The sequence below is a fragment of the Diadema antillarum genome, unplaced genomic scaffold, assembly GCF_040938485.1.
Source record: "Diadema antillarum isolate AM-2024a unplaced genomic scaffold, OU_Dant_1.0 scf00000013, whole genome shotgun sequence".
Classification (NCBI taxonomy): domain Eukaryota; kingdom Metazoa; phylum Echinodermata; class Echinoidea; order Diadematoida; family Diadematidae; genus Diadema; species Diadema antillarum.
The window spans coordinates 1,321,009-1,347,855 of record NW_027270902.1 but is presented as its reverse complement, the minus strand read 5'-3'; the positions used below and the strand labels follow the sequence as shown (position 1 = coordinate 1,347,855).

The following is a 26,847-nucleotide window of genomic DNA, read 5'->3' as shown; positions in this document are numbered from 1 at the left end:
CTTTTATCTAATCTTTATCTTTGTATTTACTATGAAAGCAGAGAACAACTCTGTTCTGGCTGGATGAATCACCAGACAGAAATAACTGTGTATGTAAATGGAATGCTATGAGAGCATTGAAGATAACATGCCAGAATGACAAGGAAAGCCAACATTTCAAATGAATGGCACAAATAAGTCAATACCAGGCCTACTAATGGTGAATGAAAACTTGTACTACAGCTGTAATTCCACAGTGAATAGAAAGGCTTTGATTAATTTTAAATTTACCATGCACAATTTCAGTGAAAAGCAGTTACAAACATGTCTCAAATATTTTTCAATTATATCACTTTTCTGTGTTCCTTCATCTTTGTTTGAACTTTCTTCAAAACAACACAAATCACAACACTAATAAACACTGGCAAAAATTTGATTGTCAGGATCTAGATCAAATATATAGAAATATCAGGTTTGAATGATAGCAATATATGATATCAAAACACATTATGATCCAATCTACTTCAGCCACTTCGTCTTCTAAGTCATCACTTGATCTCATATCAATTTTTAACTCATAATATGGTGTGGTCAAAGTAAAGAAAAACTCCTGGGTGCCAAATTTTAGCAAAGCTGGAATGGTTTGCACAACAAACTTAGGGACCCATGTTAGTGTGTTACAAAGATTGTTGACATGATCAGTTTGTTTATGATTACAATGTAGATTGTGTAGAAAGTGAAAACTTTGCCAAACACCAGCTTGGCAAAGGAACCTTCATCTACAAAGAATAATAAATGTGACTTTAATAGGTAAGTTGACATGTAGGTGAGCCTGTAGTATGAGAATACCTGCCTGTAAAGGTTGCTATGCTGTTTACTCTGGGCACTATATAAACACATAACTATCAGCATGTTAACACCATCTTCAGTTTCACAAAGTCAGTTTGAATGCATTGTGAGAAATGGGGATTGTAACAGAAAACAAAAGTTGGCCAAAGCATGTAGTTTGGGATATAGCATGCCAATCACAAATAGGGGCAATCCCTCCAGCACTATAGCAGCTGGTCTTCACAAGAGGATACCAAAGTGGCGATGAAGAACAGTGGTGAGCCTACAGCTGAAGTGAGCCTACAGCTGAGTTTAGCCTATGTCTGAAGTTAGCTTACAGCTGAGGCAGGTCTACAGCTAAGGTTTGCCTACTGGTAAGGTGAGGATGCGATGAGGTTACAGCTACAATAAGGTAAGGTTTGCATTAACACAACTCATGTATGTATAACTCCATGTATTTTTGTATTTAACAGCCTAGTGGATAGTTGAAATCTGTCAATTTGTTGCCAAGTAGAAAACTCCTCTTATAACGCACCCTGGAACTGATTTTCAAAGCTACATGTTTTCAGTCAATCCAGGGAGATATCACATAATCTCTAAAGTGAACCATTATAGTTCACAGATAAGAAGAAAACACAAAACTTGCTTCAACTAGGGCAACAGCAACAAACAGATAAACAAGCTAGCAAGCCTCCTCAACCAACACAATAATCATCATTGGTTTGACCTAGGCTACTCACATCACCCTTCCAACAGCCCTACTGTTGATTAAAAGGTATAAGAAACACTTCAATGTCAACAGGAACATGATGAAATAAGCAAAATAAATAAGAACTGATGAAATGTTGGTGTCATTCTGTAGTTGAGACATATGGCTTAGCACCTCATTCACATCTGTAGCATATTCTGGAGCTGCAATCAATGCAAAAAATGTACAACTCTTCCTTCTTTTGTGGTACTGGAAAAGTCATATGGGATGCTCTACGACAACTGTAGGAAGGAGGCAAAATGGTTACCATGGTGACAGCATGCATCACTTGACTGTTGGTGTCTCTGTTCTCAGGGTACTGATGACATCTTGGTTGACAAGGAAGATAAATCGCAGACCTGCAATCTGTAAAACAATGAATAAAACAATACAAACTAAGCCGTTACCACCACTGTCTGCAGAATACACACAAACTGAAAAGAAACTGCTACTAAAGTTGGTAATTGCAGGTAGAGATGACAACACAGGATTCTTCATTACTTTTTTCATTGCTTCACATGTAAATCATCCTACAGATACTGCCATCATTGTGGGATGCAAATTGTTAAAATGTTGATATTTAGAGCTCCCTGAATAGCACTTTTGACCAAGAAGACGCATCTTTGCTTTCAGTATAGAATGCACATAAACATCTCACTTGGCCCTAAGTCTACCTGCTGTGATGGTCTTGACATTGTCACCAAATATACAACGTATTCACATAACTATCCCCTAGACAATCACTCCCTGGATAAATATCCCCAGGAATAACTCACAAGGACAAGTACCTCCTTCCCCTCCCCCCTCCCCCCTCCTCCCCCCTCCTCCCCTCCCCCCTCCCCCCTCCCCCCTCCCCCATCCAACTTGTTGTTTTGTTAGAAATATAAACATACAATTGTCAGTTGTCTAAGGGGTACACTGGTAGGTACCTCCATCCCATAAATGAAATGTGTCTACTGGCTAATTACAGCACTTATCCTACCTCCACCACTGAGTTATTAGCCAGCTTCCACTTTTGTCCCTTGAGTACTGGCTTGCCGTCAATGTGCACTGCCCTCTTGCCCTCATTAGCCAGGTAGAATTCTCCATTGTTCCTAAGTTTGATGACACCTTGCTTTCTAGACACCTTCCATGCTGGTCCTTCCAGTGAGAGATCTACGTCGATGGTGTTATCCTGACTTGCTCTACCTATGGTAATCTGGCAAAGCAAATCACAGACACACAATGGCTTACCATTCACCTTATCTGTACAGCTTATAACAGCGTGAAAAGTACTATCACGCATGGGTTTTTATGTTTCTAAAGAATTCGTTTCATCATAGGCACTCATTGGACAAGGAAAACAAAATTGAACCTCATTAAAACCATATCTTAGCGACACATCAACAGAGAGAGAGAGAGAGAGAGAGAGAGAGAGTTGGCAGGAGAAAAGAAATATTGCTGCATCCCATAAAAGATGGTTTAATTGATCCTGAATAGCATCAACATCTTGTCACCTATAGAATTCCCCGGAAATCTACTCCAATAAGACTTTGTAAGAAACTCATATTCTACATTTTGAGTTATGAATAAACACAAAATAACTTAGAATGGCAACGCACCTCCTTGGATCTCATGAGGTATCTGACCAGACGTCCACGAAGCACAGCCAGAGTTTGGCTATCAAACTCCTGAGAAGTCATCCCTGAGGAACGATAAAAAAAAGTCAACCAGTTAATATTGTCACTCCTACTCTCCTTCCCATCTTTCATCAGAAGAGTTTAACTCTGAACAATGTCACAGAAATCAACAGATTCGCTTTTTTTCAGCTTATATGATAACTAGATGATCAATATGAAGAAGTGGAAATATTAGTGGCCAAAAATATGTACATGTATCTTTCTCATGCCAATATCTAACTGTACAAGGGACATTTTTTTTTTAACTTGCAAAAAAGGAGAAAAAGAATCATATTAAGTTTTAGCTTGTATTTGTATGTATACATGACCAACACTTCACTCAAATATCATCAAGTAAACGATATTGGATTCATTTTCATAGAATTTAACTCCACAATAAGGACAGAATTGGTAAGAGAGATTATAATATTGGAAAGCAACGGAAATCTTGATAGTCATCACTTTTTCAATTTAAAACAGAACTTGTCAAATCTTAGACCTCTACAACTATTGGTCTAGCAATGCAGAATAAATATGCCATACAAATTTTCTTCATTTTCCTTGTGTGTGCAAAGCATTTCACAGAGCCACTAAGATCATTCAGTTCCATGGTAGTCTACCTAATACTTGCAGTAAGAATGTTCAAGAAACATATATCCACCAAGACCCACCTCCCTAAATGCCATAAAAGTGAGAAGTTCACCTTTAGAACTCTTGTCATTACTCATAGAGATAGAGATACCCATAGCTAGAATGTCAGACACGATACAGTCCAACCCTACAGCTAATCCCTCCTTTCACATCTTGTTATCTTACCTGTCACATTCTCCACTAAGACTTGCCACTTAGGAATCTCATTCTCCAGGTGACGAATTTGTCTCTTTTGTCGTCGGTCAAATGCAGCAAGCTCTGAGCAGAGAAATAGTAAAAATAAGAATTTATTGTATTTGTTGTTTGGTATTGCAGTATGATTGCGTCATGTGTCCGCTATTAAATGAAAAAAAAAATGTTTGTACGCAATCCAGTGGGCCGCTACATCCCTTTTAAGTATACAATCATAAAACCTTGTATAAACATTTTCTGGACAACACAGAGGACTCCCATTATCACGAACATGGTTATAACAAAATTCTCATTACATTGAAATAAAAATTCAGGTACCAAAATTATCATCTCTGTATCTTTATACACTACACTGTTCAGTTATAATGAAATTTCGATATAAAAGAAAACTGCCAGTCTCAAGGAATTTGTTATAACAGGAGTACACTTAGTTGGCTGCACTGATAATTTCTTTCTTCAATGATCTCATTCAGTTGAAAGTAATATGTTAGAACCTATCCCATCAACAGCTGAAGGTTTGTACATACTGGCAACCAATCACTTCATATGTAAACTGGCATGAATACTGCCATTTTATATGAATGACCTACCTTGTAGCTATGCGCACTTGTATGGTAGTTTGTACACCCACTGCACACAGTAACATGTTGAATTAATTCATTTAATCCAGTGCATCAGCACATACTTTGGCACCAGAGTTCTACAGCAAATCCCCTGCATTCCATCACTAACACATATAACGGATCTCATTATCTAGTGGAGTATCTGCGTATAACCAAGGATACTGTTATAATATATACATCACCTGAACTACATACTCTGTGACTTCCATTTACCAGAGGATGGGTATTATAACTCTCCAAAGGAATATGTTACTTGGGACACACTAATGGTCAGCACGGACTATTGGACTGTGGTCAAGGTCAAGATGTGACTTACCCCAAAGTATTAGAGACGTGCAGACTTTACTGTCATACCAGGCTGAAATACGCAACAAACAGGTTGCCCTATATTTACTTTGACTTTCAAGAAAGCAGAAACACATCACAAGAAATACAAAATGAAAGAAGTGTGTATTCTAAAGTGCGGTCCAAGATATCAAATACTGTCAATGCTTGTCCGTACAAATTTGGATGAAAAACAAAACAAAAAACATGAGTACCATATGGCTAGTACTTGCCTAAGGCCTGATACTTACCATGCTCTAAGATTTCATCTCTTGGATCCCTGTAGGAAGACAATAACAGATCATTACTATGCACATGTCTTCAAAGAAACACATCTCTTTTTCACCTTTCCCAAGAAGACCTGTTTTTTTTTTTTTAGGCTATACATAGAATATGACCAAAGAATGTTCCCACTCCTACAAGGTTTGAGCATGCTGGCTAAAATACCACAAAATTAGAGCATTTTGTGAGCCTGAAGAAGTGCTAAATAAGTCTCATGAGAAAATCTAACAATAGTGCGTTGTGTGACATGTGTCTGATGATGTGGTGACCAGTCCAGCAATGCTTCTGGAGGCTGTATCAGCTCTTGTCCCACTCACTGTTTATGGAGTACAGTGTACTAAACTTGATCTGCTTGATTCTTGCTTGCCTCCACAAGGATTTAGTTACGGTGTAGACCTGGGGGGCATTTCATGAAGAAACTTGTCGGATAAAATGTCCGACAAGTCAATTATATCCGACAAGTTTTTAGAAATTCTTTAGTCTAATTGGCTGATTTCTCTGAACTTGTCGGACATAATTGACTTGTCCGATATTTTATCCGACAAGTTCCTTCATGAAATGCCCCCCAGATTATTGAAAAGTTTATGATTTGAGTTGTAATTTCATAAAGGCTATAAATGGAACTTATCAAGAGTACAGTAAGGTTTCAGAAAAGAGGTCCAGAATCAAGGCTAATAGAGACACGGCTGACAAGAATACTTACTGAAGCTGGGAGTCATCCATCATATCCTCTGCATCAGAGAAATTGAGAACATGGTCCCCTCTTGGCATGGGTTGCACTGGAAGTGAGAGATAAACATATCACACCAGTGTCAAAATCACATGGAATCCTAGTCAAATGCATCAAATAACCACAAGGAGGATAACACCATGTAGCAAGTCCATTACGTCAAGGCAGTACACACTACTATGCACACATGGTGTACAAATTGCAGCTGTAGTAGCATCCTCTATGACAGTCTCATTTACTGCTTTCAAGTATTATTAATCTTTTTTGTGCCCATTTCATATGAACATACACACAGGGAAGAACATCACACCATTAACCCCTTTGAGGGGGGAGTATGATGCTCATATATTCTCAACATCATCACAATTGAAAATATGAAAACTTGCCTTTGACTAACATTGAGCAATGTACAAGTTTGATGACAGATTGAAGAAAACTGACACCATCCTCAAACCATCTTGCAGTACAGCAAATGTTGAATGATACACTGTATGCTGGGCAACTATTTCAGTAGATTAGCAGTTTACGTGAATGTGTGTCTTCATAGGAAGTTTACATCAGAGAAATGAATGTTTCCTGAATTTGACGGAAGTCTGAATGTGAAGGGTAAATGAGGCTTTTTAAGCTGAGCAATGTGCTTCCCTCATGCAACACCTGTCACTGAGCTTGTGATGTGTGAGCTACACGTACCTGTTTGATCTGGTAGGAGATGGTACTGTTTCATGATGGTCCAATGAGTCTGAAGGCCCTTTGGTGTCCGCATGGGGTTAAAGGTGGAAGCATTCTTGTTGAGCAGTTCTTGGAAGGTGTCTACAGTAGGTTGGCTTGTCTATGAAGAGGGAACAGAAAACAAAGTGGGAAACCAGCAAGTTTAGCTTGTCAACGACTTCTAGGAGCCAAGGTGATTTAACTCACATAAACTCAACTCAAAATATGGCATGCAGAGGTGGCTTGACTTCATTACAAACATGGAATCTAAACTGCAGTGATGAAGAGTATGATATACACTGTATCACTGATTTGGAGAAACAAACCCTACCGTCTGCTGGACATCTTACTTAAGAATAATTCCATTAAAACTAGGAGAGGTAAAAACTCACCGATGTTACAGAACCAAGAATCTTTTCCTCGTCTTCTGAGTAGAGAGCTTGTGACATGATGGCAATCTTGATGTCTGGATGTAGAAGCCTCATTGCAGTCTGAGATGCTCTGGAAGGATATCATGATCAAGTAGTACAGCACAGTTAAAGGTACAGTTTATCTTTGGGAGCAGTGATTCTAAAATTTTAGAGTTATCACATTTGATGCATACAAACTGTGTGTGTAGGTCAGTTTTATCACAAAACATCCTATCAAATAAAAATCTTGCAAATAAAACCAAAAATGTAGGGAGATATCACTGTTTTTCTCATTAAACCACAACTGTAGACGGTTTTGTTCAGAAACAATTTTATTATAACTATTGTTCACATTTTGTATATTTAACAATACTTCACGTTGATTCTCCTGATTAAAATTTTTACAATGGTTATTTTAATGCCTCACATTTTAGAACTATTTTGAAGAACTAAAGCTGGGTTTTTGTTTCATCTGCAAATGGTAAATAATGCCTTTAACCGTCACTGTGAGGCATTGACGTTGAATCACTACACATTTGGATTTCTTTACAAAGGATTTGAAGCTTTAATAGTAGTTCTCTTAAACTCAATTAACCCTCTACATTCCTGCCTATCATTTTCTCAAGTGTCACAGGATTAATGCTAGTATGTGTGCAAGGCTCAGAATATCCATATACGAGGGATATCATGTATGTGTTAAAAGTTCAATTTGTTTGTTTCATAGCCATTTATACAAATGAACAAAGTAATCGCTCTATGTTACTTGGTAATCAAAGGAATATGAAAATGATGTCTTTGGTAGCTTTGGGACAAAAAGATTACTTTTTTGGCATACTCTACACAAGTGTATATGTAAGCAGACCAAAATAAACAATCATAAGATATACTGCTCCATGAAAATGACTTGGCAAAAGGGAATACATTATATCAATTTCAATTTGAAAAAAGAAAGAAAGAATTTCTGTAGTAAGCAACTCATATCTCTGTAAACTATTCATCTTTTAGTAAATCATACAATGTACGTCTTTACATTGTATGTTAAAATGTAATCTTCAAGCAATTTAAGTTTAATGTTACTGCAAGATACAATGTAGTAGAAGCGGATGTGGGCATGTGATGATTTAGGGTCAGTAAGTTTGTAAAAGTTGTAACAAATAGCTATGTTACTTTAAAGAGATACACATGTTTCGGTCATACCGGTCTGCACGATGTTTGTTTTAAATGCACTGCCTTTGTTACACTGCTCTGTCACAGCGTTCTAGAGGTTTTGAGCCCAGCTGTGAACCTATGGACTTACAGCACAATCTTCTGAATGCCCCTTGTTTTTAAAACCAATGAAATAGTGAGCAAAGATTAACTTGTGTACCTTAAAAAGGACATCATCACTTTATCCATGTTATCTCTTGTGTTGTCCCTGACTTGTATTCTGTTTGAATGGTGCATAATATTCATGCTGGCCTGATTTCATAGCAAGATTCAAACAAGGACATCAAATTGAGAATCACACTTACTTTGATGCTATCGGGTCATACAACAAGGCATACCATCTCTCTTCAATTTCCTTCATGGAAAATCGGTGAGAAAACTTCACACCCTGGAAGACTTGCTCAAGGTCGTTGGTCTAACGTGGGAAAGATAGCAACAGATTTTTGTGTAGTTGCTTGGAGTGACCTGTTTTATAGACAAGTGTCTACTGCAGGAAATAGACACACATTTTCAATGTTAGGTGAGGCAGTACAAAAAAACACCTTGTCCAGGGCCCTGTTTCATAAAACTGTTCGTAAAATTATGCATGACTTTACAAATGACTGGAATATGAAACGCCAGAGATTTACATGTACATTGGGGCAAAAATAAACTTTCAACTGTTAAAATGTGTGTTACCATGTAAGAATAATCATTATCACCTGCAAATTTCAGCTTTAGCTATTGAAATTAACAATGATTAAGAAACCCACTTGGCTTGCCATATTCAAGTTGTTTGTAAAGTCAGGCGTAACTCTACAAACAGCTTTATGAAACAGGACCCTGGCTATAGAAAATATTTATCTTAGACTAGTTAGAATTACTATAAACATATTTGAAATAGAGTCTCTACAGAATTGAATATTTGTATTACCATTTCTTCTTATTTTCTGTTTAAAGCTTACTAGAATGAGAATTATCACACAACTTTCAAAAGGAGTTTTGCAATAAATTTGGCAATCTAGTTATGGAATACTGCATCTTCATAATACGTATTGTGACAACAGTGATCTAAGTTAAAAACAATTCCATATTCAAATCAATTTAATACCTAATGACAAAACCAGTACAATCAAACAGTTTTCCAGTATTTTCCACACTTTAATTTCTCCACTGAACATCGCATGAGACAAACCTGATGTACAGCTGTGATGAGTGCTAAGTCATCCTCTGCAGTCCACCGACTGGTCTCTCTTGCCAAGGGAACAAGGGACTTGGATTTCTTGGATCGACTAGACTTGGAGGAGCTGGACTTGGAGGGCTGAGACAAAAAGATGTGATTCCATTTTTTAGTTAAAAATGCTAATAATAAGGAAATATGGCATTGTTTAAATGTAATCAACAATGAATTCACTGAAAAAACCCGAGAGTAGAAGACACACCCATATTGTGTAACCCATATTGTGTAACATTTGCTTTGAGCAACAACTTCTTTTCATGACCTGGTTAAGAACTTCAAAAGTGTTAACTTACAAATATTTAGGTACATCACTAGTTTGAAAACAAAATGATTAAAAAAAAAAGGAAGACAAGTGTTTCTTTATAAATTTCATAGAAGCTCTCTTACAGTACACACAAAATCACGTGAGGTATTTGAATCTTTTAACAGGTATTCAATATGAAATCACTGTTGTCACTAAACACATCAATATTTCAAATATGAGATAAACAAACATAGTGTACAATCTATTCCATAGAGTAACTAGTGACTTTTACCAATGACCAACACTAGGAGTTACTGTCGATGTCATCTAGCATTTGAGACAAAGCATATCACATACTGTTTGTTTGGTGACAGTAAATATTGGTTTATACCAAAATTTTATATTGTTTACTCTTTGTAGGCACGCTTACATGGTTATAGGACCTTCCATCAAATGCTAAATTGGCAAAGCATAAGATTAAATTTCCCGTCATATGACATGTTTGAAAATTTAGCAGAGATAAGAATTGATAAACTAGACAACAGACTTTCTACTCACAAGAGCTTTTCCCTTCTTCTTCTCTGGAGCAGGTCGTGGTGTCTCCACTTTTTGTTGTTTGGGTGGGGGTGGTGCTGGTGGTGTGGGGGCGGGTGGTGGTGGTGATGGTGGAGGAGGTTCAGCCTTTGGTTTGGTCTTGACAACTTCTGGTTTCTTTGGTGGTGGTGGTGGTGGTGGGGGTGGTATTACAGGTTTTGGTGGTTCAGGGATTTTCTTTTCCTCTATCTTCACCACTGCTTTCTCGATAATCTGTGGCACAGGTGGTGGTGGGGGTGATGGTTGAGCTGGTGGTGGTGGTGGTGGTGGTGGAGGTGGTGGGGAGTGGTGGTATTGCTGCTGTGATGGGGGCATGGATGGAGAGAGAGTCATTCCAGAGGGGGGCAGTTTTCCACGAGAAGATTTGACAAGGCTGCTCTCTACAAGCTCATCATCAAACTTTTTTCTCTTGATAGAACGTGATGAGCTGCGGCGTTTCACCAAAGCGTCCTGACTACTTTGTGGTGTCAAAGGACTCCCACAGGACATGGCTCGTCCTCCTACTGTCAGGCTTGTTGTAGTACCAGAAGACTTTGGAGTGGACACACGATTGGATGCCTGCCTGGTCTTCATAGTTGCATTGCTACTACCGACCGATGCAGCATTGCTGGATGTAGCAGCTGCTGCAGCTGCAGAGCTAGTTCTTGTCTTCATGGTTGGCGTGGACACAGATGGCTCACGAGCAGCATGGCGTGTGATGATAGCTGGAGATACACCAGTCTTTGGCATTGCAGAAGACTGCTGGGAGCCAGTCTGTGATGCTTCAGGTTGCACTTTGATGTCTGGTGTGGAGCTCTCATTCTTAATTGTAGCTGATCAATGAGAGATAAAAAGTGACAAACATTCAAATATCAGGTGCTGATTATCACAGACAGTCAACAATCATGATATGAAATGTTACAAGGGTCTCATAGCAAAACAAATATCAAATCTAATATGGGTATACTCAAAACCATGAATGGTGCCTTATCTTTTTATTCACTAAAACATTAGTCAGGTCTACTCATAGGGTGTACAGTGCAGTAATATATCTGCCCTGTAATTGTATTATATCCATAATCATGAGTAGCAAAATGTAGACGCATTCACTCCCAAAGAACATTTTTCTTACAACAGTAAAAACTTTATTTCCCTCAACCCTTGACTAAAGTACTCAGCATGCACACTGACATATTCTCATGAATTTATTCTAACAGGTATGATACAGCTGTACATACATATTGTACCAACATTTTATATTTCAAATATATCTTTAGCCATATACAATTAGCATGCCTTATAAATATAAGAGTGGGTTTTTAAAATCTTTTTTATTATTATTATTTTTTTAACACAAAATTTACACATACAACATATTCACAATCCCTACCTACACCTTCAGTGAGTTTGTCAAAGAAATTCAATGTAACATTAGAAAGCTGATTTATTTCTGGTTAGATTGAATAACACGGGTAGTTGGTAATGAAAGATTAATTCATATGTATACACTGCACTGTACTTACACCGTGTATAACAGAAATTCTGTGATGACAACAAATCTGTAGCAAGCATCACATACAGTGTACAAGTTGCCTGATCATGGCATGTTAGACTAGTACCATATTCACAAATATATCATATCATTTGACTGGGAATAATTTTCCTGGTATCGCATCGCAATTTGCCATGCATTTTTATACTACTACTATACAAACTAACTTTTGTGTAGCAGTTTTCTTCCATAGAAGTGTACAGAATACCATTTAAAATATTATTCATCAGCTGAAATTGTTTATCAAATTTGAGTTGGAAAATTATTCCCTGTTTGAAAAAAACTCATCAAAAGATGAAATATTCCTTACAAGCAAAACATATAAAATGCACAAATTCTGAAAACTGATTTTGAAAAACAAAAATGAAATGAAGCGGACTATTTGGATTCATGAACACAACCACAAATGAAATTAAAGAAAAAAATGCAAATCTAGCCTTACGGAAGTTGAATGTACAGTGTACATACTATGCATGTGTTGACATCGGGTTTGACATTAATCGAGTGACTACATTTGTGACTTTGCACAACATAATACAAACTAGAATTATCACTGAAGGTGATTAATACCCCCGCCCCTAGTGTTGCTTTATAGTATGTGATGTCATGAGGGCAATGACGTTAATACCATGTTTGTGCACTTGTCGAATTGGAAACAGAATAATTTCAGTTTACTGTACAATTACAGAGTTGACACTGAGTATAAAACTTACAGCAAATGGAAACATGCTTTCCCCCAGCATCACTACACTTAAAACCATCATACATACAAAATTTGACCTTCATAGCTTGGATGGTTTATTTTGATACAAAAATGAGTGGTTACCATGGCAACACATTTTCCGTAAACTAACACATTTCGAATTGGTGTCTTGCAAAACTACACTTCTAGATCATGATACATACTAAATTTGACTTTAATTGCTTGAATGATGGAAAAGTTATTAGATCTGCAAGGTTTTGGTAAAATTGTAGTTACCATGGCAACGGTTTGTGTGACAAACACAAAAATTATGTGTTCCACCGAAATCTATACCTCAGGGCCATAATGCCTACCAAATTTGGTTTCAATTGCTTGAAAACTGTGGAAGAAGTTCACTCCACAGGATTTTAAAAAAAAATGCAGTTACCATAGTAACGCATTGTCCGATACAAATACAAAGGACTTTTTGAAAAACTACACTTAAAGAGCATCATACACACCAAATTTCACCTTCATAGATTAAATGGTTAAATTTGGCAACACATTTTCCGTAAACTAACACATTTCGAATTGGTGTCTTGCAAAACTACACTTCTAGATCATGATACATACTAAATTTGACTTTAATTGCTTGAATGATGTGGAAGTTATTCAATCCACAAGGTTTTGGCAAAATCATGGTTACCATGGCAATGCTTTGTCCGACAAACACAAAAATTATGTGTTCCACATCTATGCCTCAAGACCATAATGTCTACCAAATTTGATTTCAATTGCTTCAAAACTGTGGAAGTTGTCCACTCCACAAGATTTCGAAGAAAACATGCGGTTACCACGGCAACGCTTTGTCAAGTACAAACACAAAGAGTGTCTTGCATAACTACACCTATAGATCATCATAGATACCAATTTTGAAATTGATTGCTTAAATACTATGGAAGTTATTCAATCCACAAGGTTTTGGTAAAATTATGGTTACCACGGCTATGCATTGTCCGACAAACACAAAAAACATGTCTTGCACATCTATACCTCAATATCATCATTTACCCTACAATTTGTAGGTTTCATTTAAATTGCTTCAAAACTGTAGGAGGAGTTCGTGACGCAAGATTTTGCAACAGACCAACCGACCGCCCGACCGCCCACCCGCCCGACCAACATCACGGTGATTCCTATATGTACCCCCTTCACACTATGTGTGGCGGGGGATATAAAAATACCTTTTTCAGGTTATTACAGGGGTAATATTTGTACAATGGAAGCACAAAGTCTTAAAACACTGAATGTGTGAACAAGATTGTAGTAACCCGTTTGATACTGAATTCTGAAATTCCCATCATAGACTTAATACACAGGCCACCAGGCTCCCGTGTGGAACGGGTTGAAATTGCCTGAATCTGGACTGCTTTTACCTGAATGATTGCAGCAGAGGAATAATGCAGACTCAAGTTGCAAAATAAAGAACTCACACTGCAACTGGTGCAGGTACAATGTACATGGTAATTTCATTCAAATGGAGATGTGAATTTAAAAATGCCTGCTCTGCACCATGTACCACCCTGAACATTTTGTCGACAAAATGTTGTCATTTCATTGACGAAATAACTGATTTCATAACGAAATAGGCCATGCGACACTTGGCGCTCCATACAAATTGTCCATGGTTAAACCAGGGTTTCAATTGTATCACCTTTGTGAATTCGGGCATGTAAGTTTATAAACATGAAGATTAAATTTCCGCGTATGGAAAAGTAATTTTCTATCTGATAGTTGGACTGCTAGAAAGAATGGAGCTTTTGGAAAAAGGAGCAAAAATCAACCTTAAATTCTGTGACCATCAAGCACACAGTCAAAAGCAGCTATACTTGCCAGTTGCCACCCTAACTTTAATCTGATCCATTGACTGTACACAGTCAAAAGCAGCTATACTTGCCAGTTGCCACCCTTTTCAATAAATCTTATACATAACTTTAATCTGACCCATTAACTGTACCGTGAACAATTTGAAAGGGTAATAACAGTGAGGGGAAACATCTTCCTGATGAATACTGCACAGTGTACTTTGTTTCTTACACATAGTACAGTGTACTCCCGTTATGGATAACGAACACGGTTATAACGAAATTCCGGTTACAACGAAGTAAAATTTAGGGCCACAACATTGTCAACTCTATGTATGTTTACTGTTTATTCATTCGGTTATAACGAAATTTGGATATAACGAAAGAAAATAGCCGGTCCCGAGCACTTCGTTATAACGGGAGTCAACTGTATGTGCATTGATTAAGCAGATCTGTATGGCAGGCAACAGACAAGGCAGTAACAAAAAAGAAAGCAAAAGTACTGACATTCAGATTCTCCTTGAAAAAAAAAAATTGCATGAAAGATTGTGTAGATTAAGAAATTATCAACACATGTATGCATGCAAATAAGAAAAAATAATGAAGAAATGCAAAAAGAAAAGAAGAAGAGGTTATAAAAACAACTTCAAATGTATACTGCCTATGAATTGGCATGATTGATACTGCAATACACATTAACAATTGAAGATGTTACTTAAAATATATGTTAATTTTAAAGAGAACAGAGTAAAACATAAATCTGTTAATAATGTTTCAAAAATAAAACTGAATTTTCAACAAGTCACATGAAAATGGAATGGAACCAATTCTAACTTTGAAGTTAGTAGAAGGGGGAAAAATGTGAAAGTATTCCCTGGTGTCAGTAATGCACTGGGTTTACACCTTACAATATAAGTAAGGTATATTCTTGACAAGTTCATTTTTTGAGTAGGGCCAAGCTGGTTGTGTTCTGATATAAAAAATATTTTCAGACTTTAAACTCAAGTTTCATGCAGATACACAATAAGCTACAAAATTTATATGCAGGCTTGACATTAGTGGTGGCCCTGGGCCACAACAAACTGATACTGGGCCACAAAAAAGAAAAAAAGAAAAAAAAGAAGTAGGCTTTTTGTGGCCAATCAGGCAACTAAGTTTCAAAATGGATTGTCATGTGCTTTTATTTTGTGACATGTTATCTTTTTCCTCCACCAACATTTCAGATACTGGTATAGAGATTATAGTGGTCTTAACATGCCATCAGAGATTTATGGTTAGTGTAGTCATTTGTTTTAAATATATGGTTTGGTACACTGAAGCTACATACATTGTACGGTACTAGGCAAGCCTTGAAATACATAGTACCTACAAAACATTGTCAATGAAGATGAAATATTGTTTCCAGAGGAGATATGTTAGGACATAGACCTGTCAATTTCATTACTGCTGATATCAAATCCCAATTACTGATTTTTGGAAGTGTCTTAGGTTTTTCCTTTCTACTATATTACCTTTACGTAAAACCTGGGAGAGATCTCTTTAATGTAGTGAATCATATCATCAGTCATCATGTGGCCACTATGATGAAACAGTGCCACAAAACTGCCCTCGAGAATACCAACACCATAAATCACCAAGCAAAGACAGAGGCTCACCTTAACAAAACAAAAAAAAAGGCTTCTCAACATGAAATATCAAACATTATAGGAACACCAACAAAATTTGTCAAAGTAGACAACAGGAAAAACTCCCTTTCTTAGGACCCCTACGTGAAAGCTGCGTTCCTCCGACAACCAAGGGAACAGATTCTCTGACTGGAGTGACCTTTAACTTCAAGTGCCTTTGACCAGCTATGGGCACACTCTGAGAAGGTGGGGTCTTACGCGGAGTCAGCCGCTGACCCCTTCTAAGACCTCGTTTGGAAGACTTGCCTCTTAGAGCAGTCTTTGTCTCCAAGGAGACCAAGTAGATTCTCTTTGGAGGTTTTATCCTGCGGGTAGAGACTGGAGAAAATGGTGCTGACAATCACTCTATATTTGGGCTTTTTCACAAAAAGGTTGCTAAAACCAGGGGCAGATCCAGGAATTATTCAGTACTGTGATTTGCACCTTTTAATGCAAAATTAAAGAGGGGCGCTCGCACCCTCCCCCTTTGTTCCTTTTATTTCTTTTGTATTTAATAAAAATAAAGAGGGGGCGGGCACCCGATGCGCCCCCCTCTGGATCCGCCACTGCTAAAACACACAATAATAAACCAAGATTATACAAGAATACTGGTTGAATATCTTTCTCCTAAAGAGCAATGGCTGTACATGGTAGTATCATGAGAGCCAGATTTCTTTGAAAACTTGTATGAGTTCTAATTTTCATATAGAGTTTCTAAACAGTTTACTGTGTCCTGTTATATTTTAACACAGGAAAGCAAAGTACATATTGTGAATGTATACATTATGGTGTGGTGTTTACAATAACTTCCTTGCAGTTATTACAATTCACTTTGACATGCATACAGCTGTATCATTGCTTTTGTAGACAATGATTCTCTTTTAATATCGTTCTCTCTATACAACACTGTTTATACTTTCCTTGCTCTCGTAGGTGTGCAAATCATAGTACTCTGCCTAACAATGGTCAGGAATAACACTAATGCTTACCTCGTCTGGTGACCATGGTGGATGTGAGAGTAGACGATGTTGTTGAAATGGATTCCATCTTTTCTGATGATGTTGAAGGCGTTATAACTGAAGACTGGTCTGAAGTTGGCTTAGTTGTCATTGGTCCTGTGGTGGCTGTTGTTGATACTTTGTTTACACTGGTTTCACCAGAATCTCCAGCAGAAGGGGACATAGACTGACGAGAGCTTGCTGTAGTAGCAACTGAGTCGTCTGAAGCAGAGGATGACAGTTGTGTCTTTTCTACTCCTTCTCACATCTTGTTGGTAACATTCCTAGATTTTCTCTTGTCTTCATCAAACCTCCAATCTAACATCAGGAAAATTTGGAACATAAGAAAGAAAAATCTATAAAAAGTAATGTCATTTGAAACTGCTATGAATTCGCACAAACTAAAGATCTCAGCTACACCAGTAGGACCCCATTTACAGTGAAAATGAGGTCAGGCCAACTTTGAATCCTCAAAATACCAAAAACTGCACTACCAAAAACTGCCACACATTTAAGATAGCTCTGGAGGTAGTCTCGGTCCAGGCTTGGCCCGGCCTTTCCTCATTGTAAATGCAAGCTGGGCCAAATGCAGTACCAAAGTGCGACCCTGGAACTGCAGTGATCATGACATCACCAGGCTAAAGCTAAATCCATGGCTATGCCCAATGTATACAAACGATAGCCCTACTCATTGCACTTGAGTCTGTTTGTATCATTTGGCTTGTTTGGTTTTGGCTTAAGATATTAATTTGCTAAATTCCACTTCTCCATTCCATAACATATGTGTCTATTGATGTGAACGGTGTGATTCAGGACTTGATTATTACATCAGTCTCATAGTAATGGTTAATAATCAAATTCATGATTAGACCTTGCTTGCATCACCATTGTCATGGATCAAAGAGTTAGGGTCATTCGAAGGTGAAGGGTACAAACCAACTTTTTTCCCCAGTTCTAGCTTTTAATGTACATATCCTTACAAAACGCTGAGCATACTGTATGAGCATCATCAACTGCTGGAGAGGGATTTCCAGAGGAGGCTCAACTTTTCAAGGTGGTTCCTGGGCAGGATTGAGGGTGATGCCAATTTGCTGTGAAACCTTGTTGTTGGCAACAAAGCCGCATTTACATGTAGCATGGACAGGAAAGTGAACATCCAATATGTTGCGGAGTATGCAGCTGCAGGACATCCACCAGAGTTCATTTACAATGTAAACATGAGTGTTTACTGTCTGAAGAGGGAGTGCCAAATAGAGGCCTCTCTTTCATATTCCCTCCACTAAGCTGCTCCAAACAAGGTTGTTAGGAGCAGCCACAGTACACGGCCTATGGGACACTGCCAGTGGTGCATGTCGAACCACTTTTCTAGTCTTTTTGGCACAGACTTCTTTCCGATCAACAAGGGTTTATGCCTGCAAACTCTTCCTCCTCCTCTTCCTCCTTCTTCTTCCTGATCCTGTTCATGTACATTCAGTACAGTCCATCTTTGGTGCATTGTCGTACTGTTGGCAGGCATCGCACGTGTGTGGATGTGTTTACGTTGTAATTTTTGTATTTACAATGTATGTTAAAATGACTAAATTTCCTAGGCGTGCGGCTAAAAACACCCTACTCCCATCTCAGACCTAGTGGATTTGAATATGCTGCACTACTTGCCCTAATTGTATAAATTAAACTGAGCTAAACGGTACTAAAGCTACTGTGCATTTAGTGGTACATATGCTACAATTCAGTTCGGGAAACCCACTCACAAGGGGGGCCCCTCCTTGTAAGTAACCCGTCCCCCTTATAAGTAACCCCGTCCCCCTTATAAGTAACCCCCGGGGCACCCCTTATAAGGAGTCTCCACGCTTTTTTGCAATGCAACGCGAAAATGAAAGGACTGCGGCAATTCGCTTGATTATGTCCATAAAGCTTCACAAGTTTCCTAGTTACTCACGAAATTTGAGCAAAATCGGTTTGAGGCATCATATCTAAAATCATGGATTTAAATGCGATGTCAAACGACCCATGCGAATGCTGAAATGCGAGCGATTACTGGCGTGAGTGTCGCCAGGCGCGGCGGCGCGGCAATGCTTGAGTGCAGACGTGGCGACTGAGTACAGTACTCAGTCGCCACGTCTGCACTCAAGCATTGCCGCGCCGCCGCGCCTGGCGACACTCACGCCAGTAATCGCTCGCATTTCAGCATTCGCATGGGTCGTTTGACATCGCATTTAAATCCATGATTTTAGATATGATGCCTCAAACCGATTTTGCTCAAATTTCTTGAGTAACTAGGAAACTTGTGAAGCTTTATGGACATAATCAAGCGAATTGCCGCAGTCCTTTCATTTTCGCGTTGCATTGCAAAAAAGCGTGGAGACTCCTTATAAGGGGTGCCCCGGGGGTTACTTATAAGGGGGACGGGGTTACTTATAAGGGGGACGGGTTACTTATAAGGAGGGGCCCCCCTTGTGAGTGGGTTTCCCGAACTGAATTGAACTTTAGTTGTAAGTTGAAGGTAGGGTCTATCTTGGCTTGGGGCAGATCATTCCACAGTCTGGTTGTGTCTGAGAAGAATGTCATTTGATACAGTGTACAATTGTAGCCAACAGTTTGTGCATATGGAATAAAGTCAAAAAGAGCTTGTGAGAAATGTCCACGGATCCATGTTGTATTACACGAAGGATGCCGGGTGTACAGTCAGTGTACGTTTTGTTACCCCGGACTATCGAACAACCACATCATCTTCTCTGTCTCACGAGTCAGCTTACTTGGGCTCCTTGTAGTTGTACACAGTTACTGTAAAATGAGGAATTTTCGTGTGCATTTTAATTTCGCGAATTTCGCAAGCGCCAAAATTTGCGAAATTAAAATGCACGCAAAAGTTTTTGTCTACACTACATGCATTGAACGCCAGTGGCAATTCACGAAAATTTCATGCCACGAAAAAGGCTGTCGGCTCCAATTCGCAAACATTTCACACCGCGAATTTATCATGTTTTACAGTACACGTAGTTTGACTGTATTCGTACAAATTTACTGTGGGTGCGCCCCGACTAGTCAACACTCACCACTCACAGAGTGCTGTCTCAGTACGTACGATCGATCAATGAAAGAGGAACACAATTTTTCGCCCCTCTTTAAGTTAAGTATTTTACCAGCAAAAGGCTTACTCTTATACATTATACGTTATACAAATCCCCGACGACCAGATACAGACCGATCTTTCGGTCAATGCATGGCATGGGCATGGCATCAGCAGCATGCAGAAGAGCAGAGCCAGAGGTAACACATTATAACAATACATTAAATTAAATGCATGGGATTACAATAAACTAAGCAAACTCTTCTTGACCTATATTCTATAGGTTCTATACATTCTCAGCGACATGGTCTTATTCCAATTCATTTCAAATGTACGGGCACATAAGAGAGGTCTCAAAATTAGTTAAACACGGAGTTAATTGAACATCAAATAAAGGAAAACCCACCTCATGAGACGTACCCTTTCTCGGTTCTTGTACTTTCGCGTGTGTGTATCGTACTGTAGTGCATGTGTAAATGTATGTGCACGCACACCGCGGTAATCGAGCGGGCGCGCGCTGTGCGTGATCGCACGACCAAAGAGGTTCGGTTCTTGTAGATAAGAACCTCTTTGCGCACGACCATGCGCACAACCCTACCATTGCCGTCGCGCGTCGACTTGTACTTGCATGCTGTGATGGAGAACTGAGTGCAGTGTATGTGGCTAGCTTACAACCTCATTGAAAAATACAGAAAGTCAGTAGAATTTTGTTTTCTTTGTTATAGTTTACCATTGGAATCTGTGGATACTGACTCATATCATAACTTTAACTGTACAAAAACACAAATACTTAAAAAAACAAAATAAAAAAACAAAAACAAAAACAAAGACAAAAACAAAAAACAAAACTAAACTAGAGAGGGGCCGTCAAAGGCGGCAGACCCACGCCTAAGTACAAAGTCGGGGTAAACATAATGTGCATTCGGTCATCTACCAGAATTCGGCCACTTAATTGCCAGTGTGCTTTATCACCAGCCAGTGAGTTCTACCAAAGATCGTACACTGAAGTGTACGATCTTTGGTTCTACAGTCACATCACACGCAAATCACATAATTACACATACGGTATTAACACTCATTCACGTACAGGAAAGTCCTTAAGTCTCCTCCAAAAATCCATTGAAAATCCCAAATTCCACCGTCAAAAGTGCAGAATCGGAACTTTTCCAAGCGCGGGCGAATTAAGTCCAGTTTTAAGAGTATTGTCTACGCGACGGGTCGCGGAAAAAGCGCTAAAAATCGAGAAATACGCCGTTTTCTTGCGGGATATTTTGATTATAGCAAGCCGTGAGTGTGATGGTATCAAAGGTCGTATGAGTGTACGATCTTTGATGGTATCCACAAAAGCAAAAAAGAAAAACAAAATTTACGTACCCCCTAGGCAATTACCCCTACGATTAGTGTCTACGGGAATTATTCAATGCAAGGGTTGAATGCAAATGTCTACTGCACCAGTATTCGGCCACCAACGAGCGCCGCAACGTCCCCGGTGCAATTTTGCACCAACAGTGTAGAGCGCGATGCATTTTCAGCGGCCTTGCACACGCATTGACATTGAGCACGCATATCGTGCAGTGTGACTGCGACCGAGCAAAATGCTCCTCCAACGAAAAAAACAATCAATGTTAATTTGAAAAATCATCAAATATCAAAGGTCGTATGAGTGTACGATCTTTGATGGTATCCACAAAAGCAAAAAAGAAAAACAAAATTTACGTACCCCCTAGGCAATTACCCCTATGATTAGTGTCTACGGGAATTATTCAATGCAAGGGTTGAATGCAAATGTCTACTGCACCAGTATTCGGCCACCAACGAGCGCCGCAACGTCCCCGGTGCAATTTTGCACCAACAGTGTAGAGCGCGATGCATTTTCAGCGGCCTTGCACACGCATTGACATTGAGCACGCATATCGTGCAGTGTGACTGCGACCGAGCAAAATGCTCCTCCAACGGAAAAAACAATCAATGTTAATTTGAAAAATCATCAAAATACGGGCCAGTTTGTGATGACGGAGAACGAACTTTCATAAATCTAGAAGGACATAGTCCCTCAAATAGGCCTAAACGTAAATTTCGGAATTCTTACGAACATTTGAGCAGCGAAGTCGGATCGTTGGGGAGTTTATGTCTTCGTATGGTAGCGGAAAATCGCAAAGTGAGAAACGGGAAATTTTCGGAATGGTCACTATACCATGGGGTCAAAACTTCAAGGTCACACAGAATTTGCAAGGGTCAACCGATTATCACCAAAATCTAATCGATTCTTTCCTGTCATTATCCAAACATTCCCTGAACATTTCGTGCAAATCCGTTTACCCGTTCTCTTGTTATCTTGTACACAAACAAACAAACAAACAAACAAACAAACAAAAAAACAAAAAAACAAACAAACAAACAAACAAACAAACAAACAAACAAACAAACATACGGAACCCTTTACATAACCCCCTGCCGATTACATCGGCGTGGGTAATAAATGTATAAAAGGCGCCAGATGAGACTGTCAACCATATTTAATTAACATATTTCCAACAGCTTTTTCGGCCGGGCGTTGTGGCGTGCGCCTGTAATCCAGCTACTCGGAGGCCGGGGTTGGTGGATTGCTTGAGAGCGGGAGTTCTGTTCGTCGTTCCGCTATGGCGATCGGGCGTCCACGCTAAGCTCGGCATCGATATGGTCATCTGATCGGAGGATCGGACGACCAGGTCGTCTAAGGAGGGACGAACCGGCCCAGGGCGGAAACGCAGCAAGCAAAAGTCCCCGTGTGGAGCAGTAGCGGGATAGCGCTCGTGAATAGGTAGCGGCGTGCAGCCCGTTCGACACAGCGAGACCCAATCCTTTTGCGTTTTTTTCTAGTGTCCTATCATTCATGTTTTCCTTTTTTCTTTTTCTTTTTCTTTATTTATTATATTTTATTTTATTTTTTTTTTTTGGGGGGGGGGGGTGATCCATAATTGCATGCCATTTTTATATATCATTTACCATCACATACAGCTGGAATGAGAACAACGACAAAAGTTACACAGTATGCAGTATACAGTAGGCCTAGGGCCCATCAAAAGGTCTTCATGAAAATTATTCTGAAGTTGCTATCAATCAAATAATGAGAGGAACCCTTGTTGCTTTGCTTAATAGTTTCATAATGTTTCCTAAAGCCACTTAAATCTTTAGATTCGAAATTCATGGCCCCGGAAATAAAGAATAGAAAGAAAGAAAGAAAATAGAGAGGAAACACAGAAATCCATTTTGCATCTAGACCCTATAATAGGCCTATTTTGATGTGTAGGCCAACGTTGGGACCTACAACTTCATTCAAAATCTGTTTACTCTAATTTTTCCGTATTTCGTGTTGAATTTAAGTGCCGCTAAACTTCAACAATCCTTCATAGATATACCACATCCTGTTACCATATAAACCGTGAAGCACCATGAAGCTATGTGAAGTCCGTACTATACAAGCAGATTCATCGTGCACCATAGGTCTACATGGAATAGCTCCATGCTACAACCGTAACTTAATGCTATACTTCCCCCCCCCCTCCCCCTTGTATACCCCCAAAAAACAACAACAAAATCAAAGCAGTTTATCTACACAATCTGCATGTAGAGTGCAAATTCAGATTTTATTCAACCTTAAATATCCTTGAACTTGTTTTAGTTTTAGTTTGAGTTCATTTTATTTATACACGGAAATAAAAACCTGCTTTCAGCTGGACAGCTGTTTTTCAGCAAGGCCGTGTTTTACGTCGAATAACAAAGCATACATACATACGACGAAAATGCAAACATACTAGTATACAATGATATACAATAAATGACAAGTACTGAACAAGTTACAAAACAAAAATACAGATATTAGAAAACACAAAGAGAAAATCGATATACTTCTATGGACACATTAAGGGATTTCCGCTAACTTCATGATCTCTTTCGAGAAACTTTTGATGTCACCAATTATTGTTCTTATAAATAAACCGGAAGATTATTTATATTTCATTTCATTTTGATATTCATCATCACTTAAAGAAAAGAATAGAAAAAGTGCAAAAACATTCCTCATAACATCGAAATATGATATAACATATAAAATAAATCATGATGCCAAGATGCATTTATAATTATGTTTAATGTTGGCAATGGAACGCATATTACGCATTCCCCTCAATACAAAACCATATTAAGACGTTACAGAGAAATGTTACCGTAAAACCCTTGGATATATATAGGCCTACAATTTACAAAGCCCAACATTGATAAATGGGGCCCAGGTCTCCTAATTCTTACAGCAAAAGGGGAAGGGGTAGGTTTAGGAGTCGAGTTGACTTTGAAACGGACTTAGAGTGAAAGGAAACTGCCGATGAAAAGCAACAAATCTTCGCACACAACTCAAAATTCGGAGGGAGAAGAATAGGCCCTGGACCCTATATTGATCATAATAGGCCCTACGTGCCATGGCATCAGAATTGGGTCCGGCGATTATTTTATAAATCAAAGCAACAAAGTTAAAAGATTTGGATGACTGAAAATTGTAAGGCTGATAATGGGTCTCTGAAGACGTAGTAACAATCAGTCATATAGATTCAAATGACGGGTATACGGACAGAGTTATATTATCCCCCCCCCCCCGGACAATACCCCCTGCCAAATACTGATTATAATCACAAAAGTGATAAGGTTAGAGGAAAGATTATATGTAGGGTTAAGGTTAGGTTTAGGGTTAGAGTTTGTGTTAGATAGGATTAGGTTCAAGATTAGGATCAGTGTTAGGGTCAGGGAAAGGGTCTGGGGTAATAGTCCAGACAGCCAGATGGTAATATTGTTGTGTAATGATACACAAAGTTATGACTACCTCTTCCCATACCAGTTCACCTCCACCAGGCAATGACCCCTACCAATGCTCTCCTCATCCAGTGAGTCATCGACCTTCATCATCCCTTGAGTACTTCTAGCCCCATCTAATTTACGAACAGGCTAAGCCAAACCTAAACATCCTGCCGTTCCCCCATTGATTACTTAGAATTGCTGTTCATTCCAAATTCAAGAATACTACCTCCTTAATAAAACTAGTCCCGCCTTTGTTCCTATATATAACGACCAAAGTTTTGCCCAATCAAAACCCCTCTTTAACATGAAGACTCCATCCCCCATTCACCCATTCATAGTGTGTCACAACAGTGTAACCAATAACCAACAGTGTAATCCTTGTGACTGAATGTATGAAGTGAATTACAAGTTGTATAACATGCAGAGAACGAGACTAGGATTCTGACGCTCTAAGAGAGAAGATCGCTCTGAAACGCCTCTCAAATAAAGTGCACATGGAAACTTAACTGAACTGTGTCGCCACTCATTTCTACTGTGTGTACCTCTCAAAATTATCAACCGATCCCAAGTAGCTAAACACCGCTACACAACAATACATTTTCATCGGATACTAACACAGTAATCTCGGGGGGGGGGGGGGGGGTGTACTGATCCACAACCCCCTCCCCCAAACGACCAAACAAAAACATTCCGCGGTTTTGTGTTTTGGTACAGAGTTTATAGCCATGTTGATTTTCTCTTTCAATCAAATGACAACAATTGAGGATCCGTGTAGCTATATCCCATATTGAATTTCCCTTTCTCTCCTGCCATTTATACCCCTCAAACCTTGACACCAGTCCCATCCATTTCCCTACCGTACATTTTCAGTCTCCCTCTTTCATGAAGTATTTATGTTGGTGTGTGTATGTGTGTGTGTGTGATTGTGTGTGTGTGTCTGTAGTTATACATAATTTTTTATTATACATCTTTTCTGTTCTTATTCTTATTTCATTTTTATGCAAAACAAAGTCAGGAATACATCGCGTCTCTTCTTCTGCATTACTTTTGTAGTTTGCTTTATCTTATTTTTTTAGTAATCACTGCTGGTGAAGATCTAGTCGCTAAATTATAGGGATGAAAGACTAACGTAAATGTATTAAGAAACACCCATATAAAAATTTGTAGGTGCATGTGCATTGACTTTAATCATGTATTTAACCAGGCTGCATGCATGTAGACTGGAAGAACGCTCAAAATATCACAGCTTGGCTTTTCATAACATCTCTTGAGAAAAGTATGACAGTTTGCTCTTCGAGTTATGCTGGAAACGGTCGGGTTAATAGTTCGTACCACGCAATTGAGGTTGGTGAATATTTCATGTCTTCTCACACGACTCAGGGACTCGTGTCCCGTAGGGAGTGCGGGCGCTGTCATCAACGCCTGCATCTTTCATAATGCGGGGAAAATGGAAGATTGATTCTTCTCGAGGGAGTCTAGGGAAGGACTGAGCGCACTCTCAATAACATGCTAATAGCGACTTAGCCACATCAACACTTCCATATACAAGATTATGATGTGTTCATAGAGATGTGAAAGTGGTAGACCCGATGAGATTGTCAGCGAACGTCACGGCAGTCACAATACCAAGGCACTTGTACACACGTTGATATTTTACCCTTTAAATCATTTATATTGCATCTCGAAAACAAAATACCAGGTCAACTTTGCGGCAGTCGTATACTTAATATAGCCATTTCTAGAAGTTGTTATGAGCAAAAGGAGAAAATTGTCAAATTACACCTGCTGAATTTCTGTGTCTTCATGCTCCATTT

The 26,847-nt window shown here is 38.9% G+C and overlaps 1 protein-coding gene across 1 annotated transcript; it reads right to left on the bottom strand.

The window, feature by feature from the left end:
• Positions 1 to 1,663: 1,663 nt before the first annotated feature.
• Positions 1,664 to 26,468, bottom strand: LOC139721389 (uncharacterized). Its single transcript, XM_071632703.1, has 15 exons — positions 26,405 to 26,468; positions 22,743 to 22,919; positions 17,403 to 17,454; positions 16,244 to 16,464; positions 10,361 to 11,208; positions 9,514 to 9,639; positions 8,645 to 8,754; positions 7,116 to 7,224; positions 6,706 to 6,844; positions 5,989 to 6,064; positions 5,255 to 5,283; positions 4,030 to 4,122; positions 3,157 to 3,239; positions 2,538 to 2,753; positions 1,664 to 1,921 (listed from the first exon to the last, which is right to left on the bottom strand). Exons 1-15 carry the CDS (start codon positions 26,466 to 26,468, stop codon positions 1,841 to 1,843), a joined length of 2,424 nt encoding a protein of 807 aa, XP_071488804.1. The 3' UTR covers positions 1,664 to 1,840.
• Positions 26,469 to 26,847: the final 379 nt, after the last annotated feature.